The sequence below is a fragment of the Haplochromis burtoni genome, unplaced genomic scaffold (assembly GCF_018398535.1).
Source record: "Haplochromis burtoni strain Fernald_Lab_line unplaced genomic scaffold, NCSU_Asbu1 Contig_105, whole genome shotgun sequence".
NCBI classification, from domain to species: domain Eukaryota; kingdom Metazoa; phylum Chordata; class Actinopteri; order Cichliformes; family Cichlidae; genus Haplochromis; species Haplochromis burtoni.
The window spans coordinates 37,725-57,131 of record NW_024582466.1 but is presented as its reverse complement, the minus strand read 5'-3'; the positions used below and the strand labels follow the sequence as shown (position 1 = coordinate 57,131).

General features: G+C 39.9%; 1 protein-coding gene across 1 annotated transcript in view; it reads left to right on the top strand.

The window, feature by feature from the left end:
* The window catches only part of LOC102305690 (polypeptide N-acetylgalactosaminyltransferase 10), a 114,359-nt gene extending 95,257 nt beyond the window's left edge, over positions 1-19,102 (top strand). The window contains exons 9-12 of the mRNA XM_005927870.3: positions 6,837-7,058; positions 7,699-7,815; positions 12,531-12,680; positions 13,422-19,102. Of these exons, the coding sequence (XP_005927932.1) occupies positions 6,837-7,058; positions 7,699-7,815; positions 12,531-12,680; positions 13,422-13,586 (654 nt within the window). The 3' untranslated portion in view covers positions 13,587-19,102. The remainder of the gene's footprint in view (positions 1-6,836; positions 7,059-7,698; positions 7,816-12,530; positions 12,681-13,421) is intronic.
* The last annotated feature ends 305 nt before the right edge of the window (positions 19,103-19,407 follow it).

Below are 19,407 nucleotides of genomic sequence, written 5' to 3'. Positions count from 1 at the left end.
GTGTGTGTGTGTGTGTGTGTGTGTGTGTGTGTGTGTGTGAGAGATCTACAGAGAGCTTTTTTGTATGTCAGCTTGGGGGGAGAAAAGATCTTGGCATTTTCTTGTTTTGTTTTTTAGTATATTTTTTTTTCTCCACATGTCATTATCATGTAAGTCATTTTTAAAATGACTTGCATGATAATGACACAAAGCGCTGTCACACACAAACAGCACTTTAAGATTTACCTCTGTTTTGTGGACCTTAGTTATCAGTTCAGCTCTAAAAGCATAAGGTTGGTTAGAACAATTTACAAAGTGCTCTTAAGCTGTTATTTTTTGTTTTGTTTACTTTTTATTTGTGATTTTTCTTTTTTTTAAACATAGGTGTGAAAAACACTGACCAGTGTTTAGTAGACACTGAATAGCAGCCTTATATAAGTAAATACTTACTGTACATGGCTGGCAAATTTGAGAGTGCCCAAGTCTCATTACTATATATGTACATGTTCACTTCCACGGACATGACCCCCTCCAAATGACAGTAACAATCACTGAGCGTATTTTGGATCATTTGTGTTGTCCAGACTCTTCAGTAGGGACTGGGGAAAAAAAACAACAACAACTACAAAGAACTGCTTCTGTATATTTTATAATGGATTAGTTCTAAATTTATGAAGAAAAATTTAGAAGTTCTAAATTTATGAGAATGTCAGTTGTTTTGGAAAACATAACTTCAAATATATCCTCCAACAAAACATTCAGAGAGATGGAGCTAGATATTTATTTCTATATATCATATCAAAATAAATCAAGTCAACTCGAGCTCTAGTATGATCAGCAAAATGATGGAAAATTTCATTTAGCAGCACAAGTATAATGTTGTGTGAGGAACACAAATCAATAGATTAGTGCAGGGGTGTCAAACACAGCAAACATAATCACGTAATCAAACAGCCCATTGCATGACTTTGTAAAGTGTGAAAACTGCCAAGGAGGGCATAAATTTGCATTTTTAGCTGTGTTTTTGGCAGTTTCACAGTCGTCTTACTAACAGACATTTCTTATTTAAGATCATATTTGGACTTTATGTACCCCACCATGTAAAATGAGTTTGATAGCGCTGGATTAGAGCTTCGACTATTTCGCAAACATTCGACTTGTGCAAATCCACCCCTCTATCCCTCTGCTCACTGAAGCCTTAAAGTTCTCCTGCAACATGCAGGAAGAGAGCAGACGGCTAACAATTCATAACCCCAAAATGTTAAATGTCACAATGTGACACCATAATATAAAATAACCAATCAAAACAGCAGGAGGTGGAAAAAGTTTAAGATTTTGTGTGGTAAAATTGCTGGGGGGCGGGGTTGTCAATCTGATGATGTGCTCTGGCTTTGTGGGTAAATAGGGCATAAACTTAAACCACTATTGATTTCCCTTAGGTGGCTAAAATCCATTTTGTTACTGACTGTGTCGTCAACAGTCCATGACTTTAGTTCCGGTGCCGGTCAATGCTCCCGTCTGCTTGGCAGCTTGACACCACCTGCTGTTGATGACACACTGTTTGTGGCTCTCACTTCAAAGCAACTGAACCAACCCCAACTGAGTAAAAAGAGTTTTCCCAGTAAAAAGCTTATCATTCTAAACATCCACCCTTTTCCCCCCCGCCACTTTTATCAAACTTAGGGTTGCAGGGAGGCCAGAGTCTGTCCCAGCTCCCATAGTGTGCGAGGCGGATACACCCTGGAGCAGTCACCAGTCCATCAGAGTGCCTTAACTGTTTCAGTTTTAATAGTAGAGATCTGCTGCACAAAATCCAGAATGTATATCTAGACATGCAGAACTAACGGACTGAAGAATTCCCTCAACAGGACTCAATAAAGACTTTGGTTTGTGTAAGGATTTAGTCATGGCTCACTAAGAGACACTTCTCCCGTACTCTAAAAATCTTTTGCCTCAGGAAAGAATTAAACCTTCAAGACTTTTTTTTTTTTTTCATTTATGTTGATTTTTTTTTTAAGTATCATGGTGAGAGAAGCATTTCAGCAGGTACAGATAAAGAGAACAAAGGATCTCCAGACATATTTATAGAGTTTTGTGTGCACGTATGTGTGTGCACATCAGGGAATCTCAGCCCCCTCTAAGTCCAGTCGGCACACAGGAAGATAGAACCACTGAACTGCACTTCACCTAGGGAGCACAGAGCTTGAGTTTTGCTGCAGGCGATGAGCTTTGCTACAGGGATTTTATGTGTGCCTGTGTGTGTGTGGCTGGAAGCTTTTCTTCACTACATCTGTACCTCCGAGGGTTGGAGGATTTGTATTTATTCCTTCCTGGGAGGATTGCTGAACTTGTATTCTCATTCCTTTCACCATCCCTGCCTCCAAGGCTGCTACCATCTATACTCCCAGGCATGCGTGCGCACCCCAGAGGCTGACGCCTCAAAGGCTTCAGATGGATGGATTTCGCATTGCTCAGGCTTTTATGTTTGCAACTCAAAGCAGGCTTAAAGAACCTGTGTCAGATGTTGTCTGTGCTGCCATTACTGTCGCTCATTTTGCATCGGATTTCTCTCTTCCTCACCTGTTTTATGCCTCTTAGTCATGAATATTAATGCTCTTATAATGAGACAAAAAGGGTGGGGCTTTTTCTGTGAGCTTATGTCACTACATGTATAATTTAGTGGCCTAAATGTACAATAAATAATGCATTCTTTGTAGCTGATGTCTTACATTTGGGTGTTCTTGTTCATTTTAAGTTGCTCTCATTAGATCTTATAACAATCTCTGTTGAGCGACGGTTCACAGTGGACATTGATGGAGTCCTTTACTCCTCTCTCAGATTCTCAAGACTTCTATTGTCCTGTTGCGTTGGCTGCACTTACTCCACCTACACAGAGGAGGGAAACTCTTTTGAGGATCCTAGTGTTCATTGTTGTACCAAGAAGTCTTGGAAGTCTTCTCGGGTGATTCGAGCTCTACTCGCATCTTGACATGTGTAGATTCTACAGTGTCTCTCAAATGATTCACATAATGACCAACATCTTAAGATATGGTAGGTCAGGAAATCTCAGTGCCTTGCAACCAGCACCATATGACAAATTTGACATGAAATTGACGACACAGCTACTGTCGTTAGCTGCTGTTTTCAACGGGTCGTGCACATCTTGATTTTTATAACCTGGCAGGTTGTGCCAACGGTGCGTTTGCCGAGTGCACAATCGTGCCGTGCACAATCGTGCCATGCACCTATTGTTCAGGCGAATAACGTAATGGATGTGGTTGTGCAATGATATTACCAGCACCACATGAAGCAACCAACACAACTCCGCTAGCAGTTAAATATCTGGAACTCTGTCAGCTTATAAAAACTAAAGAAGCATCTTGTTTGCCCAAACAACCTACATGGATATATTCTGTTTATTTGTTTTGTTTATGTAGCTTGCAGTAAGTCCATATTCTATTTTTTTTTTTTCCTTCTTGGTTTTCTATCAGTATCTGATGGTTTAAAAAAAAAAAAAATTGTTTTTCCTCATGATTTTAGCAATTATTTTTTTCAGGATGTGATCTTGTAAAAAGACATTAAATCAGACCTTTACGTGCTTCACTTTTTCAGAAGGGCTGCTTGTTTCGTAATCCTTATTTTTTTATTCTCCAGGACTTTCTTGCACTAAGAGTAGCTCCTAGTGATGAAATACCAAGAAAAGTCTTAAAATTACCACTTTTTCTAAGAATTTCACCTTAAGGTTGGGGTTATCGAAATGGTTATTCCCAAGGCATATTAGCCCTTAAATCTGGTTGGAGTGGTGACTTTGACCTTTGGGTTTCTTTAGGAGAGGAGAAAAGGTGGAGCCACTGGAGTGCATCAAAAGAAGATGCCCCCCCTCTGAGTAAAGAGGAAGAATGAATGCAGTTGGCATTTGGGTTTTTCTTTCCTGATAATTCATCTTTTCAATCTTTAGTGAATAATGTCATCAGTATATAAATATAAAATAAAAACAAGTTGAATTGACAAAGCAGTAATACTTAAGTGTGGATTCACAACATCAACTCACATTATGCGTATTGCTCCTTTTCTTCTGTTAAAGCCAAGCCAGTCTCACAGCTGATTTCAGATTTTCTTATTTCATAAAGCTACAAAGAATGTTTCAGATCCATGTGTAATGTCATTAGAGACCTAATTAGGCGTAACAGCTTCCCAACACCAAGTATATAGAAAAAAAGAAAAGAAACAGACAGTTTTTCATCCTTTATATTAGCACATAATTCAGTTCAGTGTTATATCTGCTTTCGTGACTAGAGACAAGGTACTTTTTTTCATCTCTCGCATCCCGGGGCACGATGACAGGTCCTGTATGATGACTGGCCTCCTTTCTACTGAGCGGCTTTGATCATTTTGTCATGTCAAATCAATCAAAACTTCAAGGGTGGCAGGATGTACAAATGATGGCTTTGTTTGTTGCAGTGAAGACACGATGCCCAGAAAGGCAGGAATTTAGCTAACAGGGCAGCTAACTGTAAGACTTTAAAGCAGATTTTATTTATTTATATATTTATTACAAATATTTTCAGACAGCAAAAGCAGAAAAAAAAGGCATAGGGGAGAATATTAAATGTGCTGCACAGCGTGACAAAACTAACACAGACTCTCAGATAGCTGTTCTGCAGATTACGAGTCTGGAATTAATCTAAAGGGAATTTCACCACTTTGATGATCAAACTGGTCATTGGTTAGGGAATAGACGCAAGTACAATTGGTCCAGTTTCTCATTAGATGACTTTGAAAAACTGAAACTTCACAAATATTTAAATTTCTAACATATTTCATGACTTTTTATCAATGCATTTGTCATAAAGAAAATTCATTAGATTTCTTCACCTATTTGCAGCTTTTGTGAAATCTTTCATGGCTCTTTTATGGAACAAAATATATTATTGATTTACATATGGTAAGATGGTAAATATATTAGAGGGTTACCTGCACAAACAAAGCCTGGAATATCCATTAGTAACCAACTAGTAGCCACAAAGGAATGTAATGTGCATGTGGAAACTTGTTGCAGCCAATAGCCCAAATTGTAATACACTGAAACAGCCACGTTATTAAGAAAAAAGAGGAAATATTGGCTATAAAGGCTTTAAAGACAAAAACAACTTTCTCTACCTGAAAGTTGTTGTAATGTTAACTTGGGCGTCTTTGAAGTAAAACTCTTAGAGTCTCCCACAACATTTTGATGAGATGTGATGCAGGAAAAGGCTCCATTTTGTTGATGTTGGACCTCCGCCTTTGATACTGTGGACCATCATGTTCTGCTAGATAGGCTAAGACACTGGCTGGGTATATCAGGGTCTGCTTTGGAGTGGTTTGAATCTTATTTGCATGAACGATCCTTTTCTGTGGCTACCTCTTAGTACAGTTTCTCTTCTACTTTTCTTGCCTATGGTGTGCCACAAGGTTCCGTTTTGGGGCCTTTATTGTTTTTGTTGTATTTACTTCCTCTTCAGCACTTATTGAGCACTTTTAAGGACATTTTTTATCACTGCTATGCAGATGATATTCATTTATATATCTCCTTTAAGCCCAAGATGTTTCCATGCTACAGATTTTGCATAAGTGCCTAGACTCCATTAGAGGTTGGATAGCTGAAAACTTCGTTCAACTAAATGAGGGGAAGACTGAAGTCCTTGTTTGTGCTCCTAAAAGATTTGCACCTAGTGTTATGGAAAACTTGGGTCCACTTGCTACATTTGCCAAACCTTCTATCAGGAACCTCGGTGTAACTTTTGACTCAGCTCATGTTAAATCTCTGGTCCGCTCCTGTTTTCATCACTTGAGAAACATTGCTAAGCTGAGACCCATTGTATCGCGCTCCGAATTATAAATAGTCATTCATGCATTTGTTTCATCTCGTCTGGATTATTGTAATTCTTTGTTTGCTTTTTTATATAAAGCCTCTTTGGAGCATCTGTAAGTTGTTCAGAACGCTGCTGCAAAGCTTCTGACCAAGTCCTCCAAGTACTCCCATGTCACACCCCTGCTGATTCAGCTGCACTGGCTCCCTAATAAATTCAGAATCCACTTCAAGGTTTTGACCTTGTCCTTGGAGGGTCTGGGTTGTCAAGCACCAACATATATCAGGGAACCTTTACATCCATACATTCCCAGCAGGTCCCTGAGGTCATGTGATTAGGGCTTGCTGGTTGTCCAACACCGAGGCTGAAAACTAAAGGCAACAGAGCTTTTGTAACTGTGGCCCCTAGACTGTGGAACTCTCTCCCTTTGAGCCTGAGATATGTGGACTCGGTGGTCTCTTTTAAAAACAGCTAAAAACGTATCTTTTTAAACTTGCCTTTGGTTGATTTTTGTTTTTATGTTTTAGCTTCTGTGAAGCACTTTGTTTTGGGGGTTTTTTTCTTGAAAGGTGCTATATATGTTTTTATTATTATTTTTTTTTTACTTTTAACTGCATTTCCTGCATTACTTGATTGTCAACCAAAGAGGCTGCTGTCTGATGAGCCAATTCAGGCACTACATACACAAATCACTGCTGTCAGTCAGTTTGTGACAGCTTAGCAAATTGGGGTATTTGTTGGTCCAGTTCGTGCAGAACTTGATCATGTAGTTGTGTAAGAAGCAGAATTTGAAAGAAGAATTTACTGCATATACAAAGAACTAACCTGATGGTAGCAAAGTTATTCTGTGAGCCTCGGCTTTTGCCAATAAATGAACGCATAACATTTTTATAAATATAGTCATTTATTTGATTGGTGTGAAAACTTGATGTCTGTTGTTCTGACAGTTAACAGTGTGAAATGTGGTCTGTAACTGTAGAGTTAACTGAGAAACCATTCTGATCTCAGAACCTGAAGCGAGTAGCAGAAGTGTGGATGGACGAGTACGCCGAGTACATCTACCAGCGCAGGCCTGAGTACCGCCACCTGTCGGCAGGAGACATGACTGTGCAGAAGGAGCTGAGGAACCGGCTCAACTGCAAGAACTTCAAGTGGTTCATGAGTGAGGTGGCCTGGGATCTGCCCAAGCACTACCCACCTGTGGAGCCTCCTGCTGCTGCATGGGGAGAGGTACAGTTGCTCTTATCCTCTAATTAAAGGCAGCCTAATTGAAAGATGGAACTAGAGCTACCAAGAAATGTGTGTTAGAAAGTCATGACAGTGAGTACTTTGAATATGTAATGTGAAGCTGTTTTTTTTCTCAGCTTCATGTAGTTTAGTTTTAAAATGCCACTTTGTGTTCCAGAGGTTCAGTCTAAAGATAGTTGGTCTTGTTACTGGTGTCTTAAGCAAATTCTTCCTTTTCTCCTTTGGTATGGCAGGCCAAAAGATAAGAGTAATTACCAGCGGTTTCCTCTAAAATAACTCAAGAAGCTGTCAGAAATTCTCTCCATTTGGCTCTAATATTCCTATCTGTCTGTCATACCAGACTGCTGTCTGGAGCTGTGGACCGGTTACACTCAGTGCATGAATTTAATTAGAGCTTAATTGCAGTGTTCTTGCCTCCTGAAATAACCCAAACTAATGGTATAATACTACTTGAAGCTGCCTGATGATTTTTTTTTTTTTGCATTATATTCTTTGTGATTTTGGTAGTTAAGAAAACCTCTGATCTCTGCTGAAGATGTACAACTCTTATTGCGTGAATGATGTCTTTCTGCCGTCTTTCATGCTTATGTGACTCTGCTCTTATGTGTGTTTTTTGATGAAGATCCGTAACGTGGGTAGCAGCATGTGTATGGAGAGTAAACATTTTGTGTCGGGGAGTCCTATCCGCCTGGAGAGTTGTGTGAAGGGACAAGGCGATGTGAGCTGGAGACATGGACAGGTACGAAAAAGTCACTGAAGTCAGTTATTAATCAGTGTAGCTTGAATGGAGCCTGATTAAGGTCATGTTATTAGTTCACCTTCAACGTCTAATTATTACTCATTTAACCCAAGTTCTTCTGTATACAGGGAGAGTGATGAGAAAGAAGTCAACCTGTGTGCTCACAGTGAGCACGCCTAACACGGTCCCATTGATACAATCACTGTAGGCGGCAATAAAGAAAACCTGCAAATCCAGAGAATTAATGCGCTGACATTGTCCAGATCATAACAAAATGTGCATCTTCATTAAATTAAAATCTCAAAATAGAATCCAGACATATCCTGAGGGGAAGCGTAAGCTGCAGCGTAACTGTATTAGGCAAACTCGGCACAGCATCATCACTGCCTATGCTGCTCGCGTTGGTAACCTGGAGTGTGTCTGCCATGTTGTCAGATCTTTCTACTGACCAAGCTGAACTTGCCGTACAAAGCTCAAAAAATGTGGCCTTTGCGTACAGATTTATAGGCGTCAACATGGTTTGACTTTTTAAAGACAAGCCCAAGTGGCCGGTGGAGAAACTGCAGGTTTTGCCAATCCGTGAGTCCCAGAGGATGTTATGATTCCAAGGATTTTGCAACAGAAACAGCCTTTTTGTTTTTTGTTGTTTTTCTTTATATTTTTCTATTTCCATGGGAGTTTTGGTTCATCCATCATAATGGGATTTTTTCGTGTTTTTGTTCAGGTTTTTTTGTTTTGTTTTGTTTTCATCAAAGACTTGCGTTCTACTTTATTTTACTTTTTGTCTTGTGGACCTGCCCTTAAATATTTGAAACCCTTGCACACACAGTTCCCTTTTTATTTTTAAAGCCTGTTTTTGAAACTTTTAACTGCCTCCTTTTTCATACATTAATTCAACATTAGGCATGCAGAAACCATACTTTGATCTTCTTTTGATACCCGGGCCAAAAGTCGTTATTTTAGAAGTTTTTAATAGTTTAATTTTCCCCATATAATTTTAATAGTTGATGTAATTGCACCCTTGATTTCATCAGGATCCTGGCACGCTTTATTAAAAGAAGCTGCTCTTTAATTTTGTCATTTTGTCAGTGATGTGTTTCACTCTCCGCCCCGTACTTACTCAGAAGATTCATTATACTGTGGTCAGGTTTCCCAGCATTCCCTGCATTGGGAGCTTTCTGTTAGCTTCGATAGTGTGTGTGGGCCAGTCCTTACATTGCTGAAGGTGGCAGGTGTACAGGTAGGAGTGATTTATTATAACGGCTATTTTCTTGCTGTGTCATCAGGCTGTCCAGGATGTAATAAGCATTATAGCGATCACCTATACTCCACAATGTAGATTTAAAAAGAAATCTAAAGGAAAGCGTAGTCTGGTGGTCCACAAATGTGCCTTTCAACTACAAAGTTGAGCGATTTTAGGTTTTTCCTAAGGGCACATTTATGAAATCGCTTAAGTAATTGGATTTTGTCAGCTAACGAGACATAAATGTCAAAAAAATAGTGCCCGCATAGATGGAAAAGCTTCTTCATTATCTCTGCATTGTTCTAAAAGGACTCTGCACTCACACGTCACAGCGTAGATCTTAAAGCACAGCTCATAATACAAACTTAATGGATTGAATGTCCCCTTTTGTTTCCACAGCCAAAATACTGCGCCTCAGAGCTCTGACAGTTTAATTGCTTTAATCTGAAGATGCATTGTAGTTTAATTTGTGTCACAGTCTCAATCTGTATTCAGAGCCAGCACGAAATGCATTCGCTGCAGCTCACAGGTGGCCTCTCTGGCAGCTGTCCTTGTCGGGGCTTTTCGATCCTGTACAGGAGGAGTGGAGCAAATCATTCAGACAGTGTTTGGGAGCCAGAGGGGCGACAGTCACCTGGACACAGATGGAGATCAAAAGTTTAATTTTGTATGTTTGGTTTTAAGTAAGAGCGAATTAGACTTTTTTTTTTTTTTTGGTCTGGATATGTCTGGAATCCAGAAATACTTCTACATTTACCAAATCAAAATGAGTCATTTGCTGGTTTTAATGAAACTAAATGCAAAAATCTAATATGAGTTGTTAGCTGAGACATTTCAATTCATTGTACATATCAAGATTTATCATAATCGTTGATTTCACGGCTAAGGCAGCTTTGATATCAGCAGATTATGATATCAATCATTCTGATGAACTCATCAACATGTAGACAAATGGATAAGGATCATAAGAAGCTGCGTTAATCCATCACTGTCACAGAAAACGAACTAAGGGTCAAGAAAAAGAACAATTGATACAGTACACGTTGGCCTTTGTTTTTTAGGTTTAGAACCATGAATAAAAACTGTATGTAATCATGGATATCCACTCTGTATTCATAGATATAAGATAAATACAAAATTATTGAATCAAAAATAAAGCAGTTTTTACCAGAAGTCCCAACCGATTCTTATTCTTCACTGTCAGGTTACCAAACCAGGCAGCGATACAAAAGGACATCACAGATTCGATAAAACTTCTATAAAACAAAGACAACATCTCAGATGAGACATTAAAAAATCTCATTTTCCTTAAAAAGAAAAGTCTTTGTTGAACTTTTTTAGTAGTGGCATCAGCATGAGATTGAAAACACAGTTTATGGTCAAGTACCACACCTAGATATTTATAACTCTCAACTATCCCAGCTTTAATGATAATATGTGATGAGCTATCAGAGGACTTCCTAAAATCAATAATCATAGTTTTTTCCCCTCCTTTAGTTTAGTTTTAGACACATTAAGTGAAAAGAAGGACTCATCACACCAATTTACAAAATCATCTACAACCTGTCCATGGCCTGACTCGTCCCCCACTAGAAGACTGACGATCACCGTGTCGTCAGCAAACTTCAGGATGTATCTGTTCGTGAAATTACTGCGACACTCATTTGTGTACAGAATGAACAGAAATGAGTGCCGGCTATCAAATAAAACACAGTAAAATTCAGCAGTATTTTAAAAATGTTTATTACTAATTTTCCCAATGACCTGAAGGCTACTCTAATAATAAAGTAGTAAAGTGTTGTTCTCATTTCAAGTAAAATAAGGCTTCTCCTTAAAAATAATAAGAGCTTGTCTTCAAATAGTGTTTAATTTAAAATAATGAACAGGTTTAGTTGGGGTTTCCCCTTTTCTTCATTGTTCTGAACTAATTTTCCTTTAAGCCTCCTTTTCCCCCCCACCTGTTTCTCCTCTTCAGACTTCTGCAGCTCGTCTTCTCTTTCCTGTTTTCACGTGTGCTCTGAATAAAAGATTTGATTGACTGCTTAGAGAGTTACAAAGCCCGCAGTTGGGTCTGTGTTTCCTTTGTACATATACGTGACTATAGTAAAGACAAAGGAAAAGGCTGCACACATTAAAATAACCTTTGCAGAGAAAGATGGAAACAGTCTGTCAAAATCTAGTAATATGTCTGCGTCTGTGAAGAATGACGGGGAGTCATAATAACAAAAGGTACAATATTGCTCATCTGTCAAAAACATGATACCTTGCTAAGCACCTTCTATGACACCAGCAGTCCAGAGAGGAGGGTTTTGTAGGGATTTGATTATATTGTGATCATAGACTGAACCTGACTCTTCTTTTACAAAACTGTGGTCTTCTTTCAGACCACATGCACTAAAATGCACCCAGTGTAGTGTATTATATTAGGACATTTTTCTGCATGCAGACATGTTTATGGGCTGGTTGACATGAGGACAAAGGATAAACATTTTCAGTAAACGGTTAAAAAAAAAAAATCTGCTGTGTACATAACTCTTTCATTTGGTTAGTAAATATATATATATACAAAATGCAGTGAGAGTTGAAAAAATCTGCCTATTTAAAAGCTGCTCCCTTTTCACAAACGGGCACCACAGCAGGTAACTCCACGTGTTGGATTTGGCAGCGTCTTGCACCAGATGCGTTTCCTGACATTTGTGTCTCCGGCTGGAATTGAACCAGCTACCTTTCGGTCATCAGTCAGATGTGTTACCCTCACTGGATATGGGGGAAAATGGTGACTAAAGTGTAGTGAACTCTCCTGTCAGTGCTGCACTGCTTCCAGTACGGCTGCTATTTTTAGATTGCTCCCTGAAAGTCTGATTCACACTGAATGGACACAGACTGGCATTTGTATCGCACTTTTCTTCTCTTACTGACCATTCAGAGCACTTTGCACTGCAAGCCAATTTCACCCATACATCGCTTTTAGCACTTCACACCTACAGCCAATCAGAGAATCACAAATTAACCTAACGTGCATGTTGTTGGGTTTTGGGAGGAAGCCAGAGTAACCAGGAGAGAGGAGAACACAGGTTTCATACAGAAAACTCCAGAAACCGAGGTGTTCAAGTCTCCTCCTTTATAAAACAGGTCAGAAGTTCCCATCAATAATCAAAGGCCACAACTATGATAAACTTTTAGATTTTTATAAAATTCAATTCAGAACTCTACAGAAGCAAAACAGCACAAAGGAGCAAAAGCAGCTTAATAGGAAAGTGAAAGTTTCTTACAGTAGGTTATAAAAACGATTTCTCCCACATTGATATTTTAACCCTGTATCACTCTTTTCAAAAGTTCTGACCTACAAAACAAACGATTCATTTCAAGTCCCCTGCAAGTCCCTTCACCCTGTGCTGAGAATTTTTCATGTCGCGTAAAGATCATCGCACTTCAAAAAAGGAAAAAAATCATTACGTTATATCTCCTGCAGGTGTTTACGTTTGGCTGGAGAGAGGACATTCGGGTGGGCGACCCCATGCACACGAAAAAAGTTTGCTTCGATGCCATTTCCCACAACAGCCCCGTCACCCTGTACGACTGCCACGGCATGAAAGGCAACCAGCTGTGGCGCTACAGAAAGGTATGACAGAGATGAAGCGGAGATCAGAGTCGGAGCCTTCGGCGTGGTTATGTGTAATGTTTGTGTGGTGAGCTCTTTCTCTGAGCCTTTTTGTTTTCCTCTTACAGTACAAAACAGCAAAATTGCGAATGTAATTGCTTCAGAATGAATGACTTCAAGAATGCTTAATCAGTTCCCAAAGCTTTGCACTTTTTAACCGAATCTACGGGGCTCATTATGTTGTTGTGCTTTTATGCTCGGCTATTACAAAGGGCCACGTTTCTATTTTTGTAACCATTGTGGGATTTAATGTAGCCACAAAGAAACATGCTGGCAGCAGTAAACAACACAAGTTGAAAGCGTTACTTGCAAACATTGGTTTAAAGTGGACCTGTTATACCCATTCCCAGCTCTGTATATTCATTATTTGATTCTATTAGAATATCTTTGCATGAGTCACTGTTTAACATGAGCTGAGTTTTAGTGCAGTCTTTATCCTCCACCACAAACAAGCCATTATAGTTCCTGTCCTCCACCCTTAACCCAAGATTATTCTCATTGGCCGTCCCTCACAAACAGAAGGTTTGAACAGTCGAGATATCCCCTCTCGCTGACATAAAACAGACGAGACATGAAAATGTTGAGCATTTAGAGCAATAGCTGTCAGGGAGTCATTGTTTCAAACACTGTCCATGTTTCAAATGAGCTTCCAAAGAGTTTCTCTTTGACGCAGCCCGTCATCTCCCTTGTTTCTCCCTCCAGGATAAGAGTCTGTATCACCCCGTCAGCAACAGCTGCATCGACAGCAGCCTGAACGAGCGGCGTGTCTTCATGAACACGTGTGACCCATCCTCGCCCACTCAGCAGTGGCTATTTGAGAAAACCAACGCCACCGTGCTGGAGCACTTCAATCAGGGCGCCAAGTGAAGTCCTGCAGCATCCACGAGGAAGGACTCACGCAGAAGTGGAGCTGCTGCTGCTGCTATTGCGAACTGGGGTATTTCCCATTTACCTCGCAATGAGGTGACAGCTGTTTCTCTTTGGGGTGCTGGGAGTGAGGCAGGACGGGACGCAGAGGGGGTTAGTTAAACGCATTAGTGTGAGGGAAGATTGGGTTTGAGTTTGATTGATGGGATTTGTGTAAAAGTTACTCTGTGAGAGATGGGTGTGTTCTGTCGGGGTGCTGCTGTGGCAGTAGGTCTGTCTCACTTCCTGATTTTTATTTATTTTTTTTATCGTCTGCCATTCCTCTTTATTTCTTTTGCCCGTTTCAAATCTCCCTCTCTTCCCCTGTACTGTTTCCTCTCTGTGGGTTTGTTGTTTGCAGTTCTCTCTCCCTCTCTTTCTGTCCATCTACCTTTTATCCTCCAATTTCTCCTCCCTCGTTTCTCTCCCGGTCTGCCACTGCCTGCATGTCCGTCTCTATCTGCCTGCATGACTGCACCTTTGCCCACCTTTTTCATTCTCCCTCTCAAATACCCTTATGTCTCTCCAGCTCTGACAACCTCCCTGGGGGTAGATGAAGGGGGGGAGGGGCTCTTGCTGAGCCAAAGTCGTACTGACACCTGGGTGAAGCCAGGCAGAACCACTCTGAAAATCACCTGGTGAAGTGATTCTCCTTTACAACCTTCTGTTCCCTCCCTCATCCTTCCCCTCATGTGTGTAACTCCTGGTCTGCGGGCAGAGCTGCATTGAATGTAGTGGGTGAAAGTTGACAAAGACGGTCCAAGGAGATAAGACCTTTTGCACGTGCCTCACTTATTTGTTCCTTATTCTCTGCTTTCCTGTCTGTATTTATTGATTAGTCCTTCACAGATTTGTCACTGTGCCACGTTCTTCTTATATTCCTCAGAGGCGAGCGCTATCCGATGCCAGGGTATGTGCAGGCTGACTCCTGCTGGGTAATGGTGCAGTCAGACTAGATTTTGCTTTCTTCATAGAGGTCCTGCATCTCTTAAAATAGCCAATAAGAATGCAGGCTGTCTGAGGCCTACGCAGAGATAAAAGCGACAATGGCAAACAGAAGATCCAAGGTAAGGTCATCGCACTGCAACAAGGCTCCAACAAGTGCTTCCTGTGAGATCTCACCCTGGAGTGGGTCCCTTTATTTGAGAATGCTTTGAGAAAAGCTCCTCAAAGCAGTGACCACTAAATCAGGAGGTATTTGTTCAGAATTTAGTTTTAAGGTTGCTTGGTTACTGCGGTTTGTTAGCTAAATAGCCGTGCTACTTCGCATCACCCATGCTACTACGACTCCTCCTCATTATTCATACTACATCTCATAGGATTTGCAGTATACAAGCAAGTGTGCTTTTTTGGCACTACGCACACAGCAAGATGTTTAAAGTTTGGGGCTCATTTGCCTGCTACATTCAACAGTGTGTACCTTGTTGGGGCTGTACCAAAAGCAAATGGAGAAAACAATATGCAATTATTATAATAATAATTATAATATGCACTGTCAGTTTTCCCAAGCCAAACTTCTGTCTGACTGCACCATGAGAGCTTCTTTGTCATTATTGTGGTGACAGTGGGAGTGGGAGTAGCTGTCACACCTCTTTGAGTTTCTCCTTTGCTTTCTGTGCGCTATTTGCCGCTTTCCACTCAGTCACTAAAGCAACCCGGTCACAGACGGCCAAGCAAGGGGTCTCGTCAAGGTGCGGAGCAGCAGGCAGCACCACAAATAGACCCCTGCGCGCCCGGATGGCTGGCCGTGTGACTGACAGGCCAGCTGATTCTCAGCAGGGCTGCCTGATTGGCCGGCCACTATGGTGACACATCACTTTAGAGTACAGTGTGAGCGGGAGTAGAGATCAAAAGGGGAAATTATCCAGGATAGCCTCGCCAAGGTAGCGCTGGGATTGAGACTAACGTGTGTGTGTGTGTGTGTGTGTGTGTGTGTGTGAGTGTGTGAGTGTGTGTGAGTGTGTGAGAGGGGGGTTTAAAATGCATTAAGCACTTATGGAATGATAAACTTGAATGAAATCTTAGTGCCTTGTTAGAAGAGGACTAGATGTTGCTGTGTGTATTTGCAGAAAATGTGTGTGGCCTGAAATGTCCAGATGAAAATAGGGAACAATTCCTCAATTCAGGAAGTGACTTTGCTTGGATTTTTTTTTATGCTGTAAAAGACTCCTCAAGTCTTTGAACTGATCATGAATTGACTTCTGGTGCAGGACCTTGAACGCACCACTGGCTTTGTGAACACACGTGTAACTGCTGGCTGTGAATAGAGCTAAAAAGACTGTTTTTTGTTGTTTTCCCAGCATATTTGCTCCTGCTGTCAAAAGTAAACCACAACCCTAAGAAAACCTTTTGTTGTATTGAAATCATGATATGATGCTGTGTTGTTTTCCCACTTGTTCAATCCAGAATATTATAATGAGAGAGGAAATTGCTGTCTTTGTTTACCAGTGTCGCCATCCGCCTTTATAAATCCTTCATTCTGTTTTTAATCAAATGTGCTTTCATCCTTTCTTTGATCCTGTGGTTTAGCTGATGGTGATTTTGCTTGAATCCCTGTTTGACACTATGTTTTGGGATGTTCTGGTCTGTCGCCTGCGCACATTCTCTAATCCCATTTTGTGAAGCAGAACAATGTTCAGTGTGTGCCATTTTAATCATCAGATCCAGGTATTGGGCTCTGGAAGATATTAACATGCAGTAGTAGACCAAAAGAAATGGTAATATTCACTATATATCACAATATTTCAGTATTTAAGTCAGATATTAGAAAATGTTGGGGAAAAATATATATTGAGCTCCTTGTTGTGTGCAGTTTAAAACCTTTTCCAACACAAATGCAAAACGGATTTTATCACAATCAGTGCAAACAATGATTTGTTGTTTCCAATTCTGTCTTATCACATAAATTGTTCACACAAATGCTAACCAAGAACCCATATTTAGATAGCAGAGCTGGTAGATTTGCAATGAGACTATTGAGAGGTGAAGATAAATAACTATCACAAGTGTTTTCTAACCTGTTCGACTGTTAAGTTGTTAAAACCTGATCTACTTTTCAAAAAACCCTTCTTGAGTTACAGTAAATGGTTCATTTACCAGCATGTAACTGTTATTTATTAGCAGCAGGAGCGTACTAAATGTAAACCTTTTTGTTGTACACTGTACACTGTCAAATTGTTAAAAGACGACTTAGAATTATTGTTTCAGACCACCGAGTAAGGTTACCAGCAGATGATCCAACAGGAACAATTTGTTATCCGCTGTATATCCAGATATGATTTCTTTGAATTTCTTTTCTTTGACATCATACTAGAATTGATAATGGGCTGGGCTGTTGCTGGGATTGTTTGTTTGTTTTTCTAAAGAATTGTCAATACGAACACTCTTTGTGGAAGTTTTATAGAAGGTGGGTACATAAGGCAACATTTTTGGTTCAAATGAGACTGTCTAAGTACTAAAAGTTACTTTATAGTTCTCTCTGAGAAAGTTTACTATTCTTTAATATTTCATCTTGTTTTTCTTCTCTCACATTTATCCTGCAGAACAGTTTATTGCATCTGTTTTTCCTTGAGTCTGCCAAGCCCAACTGTCACATAAATCTTGGATAAAAAGAAGAAGATTATCATCATTACAGACTTTTGGCTGTGTTGTATAGAATTAGTAAGAAAAGTGTTTCAGGTAGCTGATGTGTTAGCTTGTGCTTTTTCAAAGATGTTTTAGGCATGAAGAGCTATAGTAGGGCCAGAAAATCCCTTATTCCAATAAAACATCAGGGGCAGCAGGATCAAATGCAGTAGGACGAGCTGATTTTAGAGAAAATGTAGAACTTAGCTGTCAAACAGAACGCCATGATTAGTCAACTGGAAGGCCAGTGTTTAAACAGGTATCTGACAGTTTATTGACAGTAAATCATGATATAATTTGACCTGGAACGTGCTAAAATGCTTTATAGAATAGCCAAAGTCCTATTTTTAAGTAACAAAATATAAAATACAAAAATACAGCAAAAGTCTTATTTAGATGTCCTAATCTTCCCTGCAGAGTAATCTTCATGTTCCCCTTGCCTCAGCTGCGCAGAAAAGAACCAGAGGTCATTGCTGTTAGTTAGAGTTGAGTCTTTGGGGTCTCACAACCAGAATCGTCATTAACATGACTTTTTTTTTTTTTTTTCCTTCAGGAAAATGTTTGGTAAAGCCCCAGTCACACAGGCCTGGATCCACCATGATTGAGATGTTGGTGCTATCACTAATAAATCTGAGGTTAAAATAACATATTATCAGTATAATAAATTAAGCTATCTCACTACAGTCTAAACTCAGCTCTCTGTCCCTGTTGTTGAAAGAATAATCCCAAGCTTGGCATGTTTGCCTCGAGGGCAGGAAGACGAGGAGCACCTTTTGTGAATTTTTGACAGTTTAGTGAGTCGTCACAAAATGATGGGAACTGCATTCTGCAGATAGGATGATAGCAATGATAATCAGCTGTTCTGCAAGAAAGGATGGGGGAGGAAACGAGATGATGCCAAAATCGTGTTCATGCTCTTCATCTTTACTGTGTTTTGTACAAAGTGCATTAAATTAAAAATGAACTTAAATGGATCTGTGTCTCTGGGGAAATTTCACAGGATGTTGCCAACTGTATCCCTTCAATTATGTTTAATTGAATAAGCTTTTAAAATTGTGGGTTTTTTCAATCAGAGTAATATGTACCTTTCCATTGCACATGTAAAGTTTGTTTTATTACATCAAAGCATAACTTGGGTTGAAGACTTTCAGGCACTGCTTTATTTCAGCTTTTATCCACTGTGGTAAAGTATTTAAGTAAAAAAAAAAAACTTCCTTGCAGACACTAGGGATACAAATTTAGCAAATCGATTTCACTATCACTTAACATAGATCGGTTCTCATTGGCACCGTTTTTAGAGTCGACACCATCACTAAGAAACCTATCAAAGGAAAGGAATTGAACTACTGGGAACCGTTCCCTACAAGACCCGATCCTCAATTCCTGTCCCTAGCTGGCACCCATATAATGGTATAAACCACAGTTCAAGTACACTAACACTTCAAATGTAATACTTTTCCACAGCTGCTGGGATAGAGCAATCGTAAATGTGCTGAAACGTTTTATAACGTTAATATCCAAATGCATTTTTAAGTTGTTGTTTTTTTTTTTCCCCCACCTTCATATGTTCAGTCGAAAGTCTGTTGGGCAGAATAATCGTAATTTACAGGAGCAAATGTTTTTAATGTCAGTGGCCAACGTGGCCCATCACACAATGTTGTGTATGTGTGTGAGCTTTGATGTGTAGGGAAGTGTACATTTTGTATCTCAAAAATATCCAATATTTTTTTTCTACTGACATTGCAACTGTAAAGGTGTATTTAGGTATTTAACAAACTGTACAATTAAACTGGAATTGTATGATATTTTTTTCTGAAAATTGTAAAATAAAAAGGTTTCTATATTTGGATGAACGTCTGTCTGTGCTTCTGGGACTTAATTTTAAAAAAATTCTCCATAGTTGAATAAAATATTTATCATCAAATCAGTTATCACACACAAATGAAGTTATCATCAAATCAAGTCCTTTTATATCGCTTTATATGGGGGGGACTTATACTAGAAGCCTCTCGCCTCTAACCACCTCTTTAAGCCGGGAGTGCCACTGCGATCCTGCACCCAGGGCCCTTGGGGCTTGGTCCAATCTCTTGGGTTGGGGTGACAATGTCTCCCCCCCAGCATCGTCCTGACTCCCCCTTGCTGTAGCATGCATCTTTTT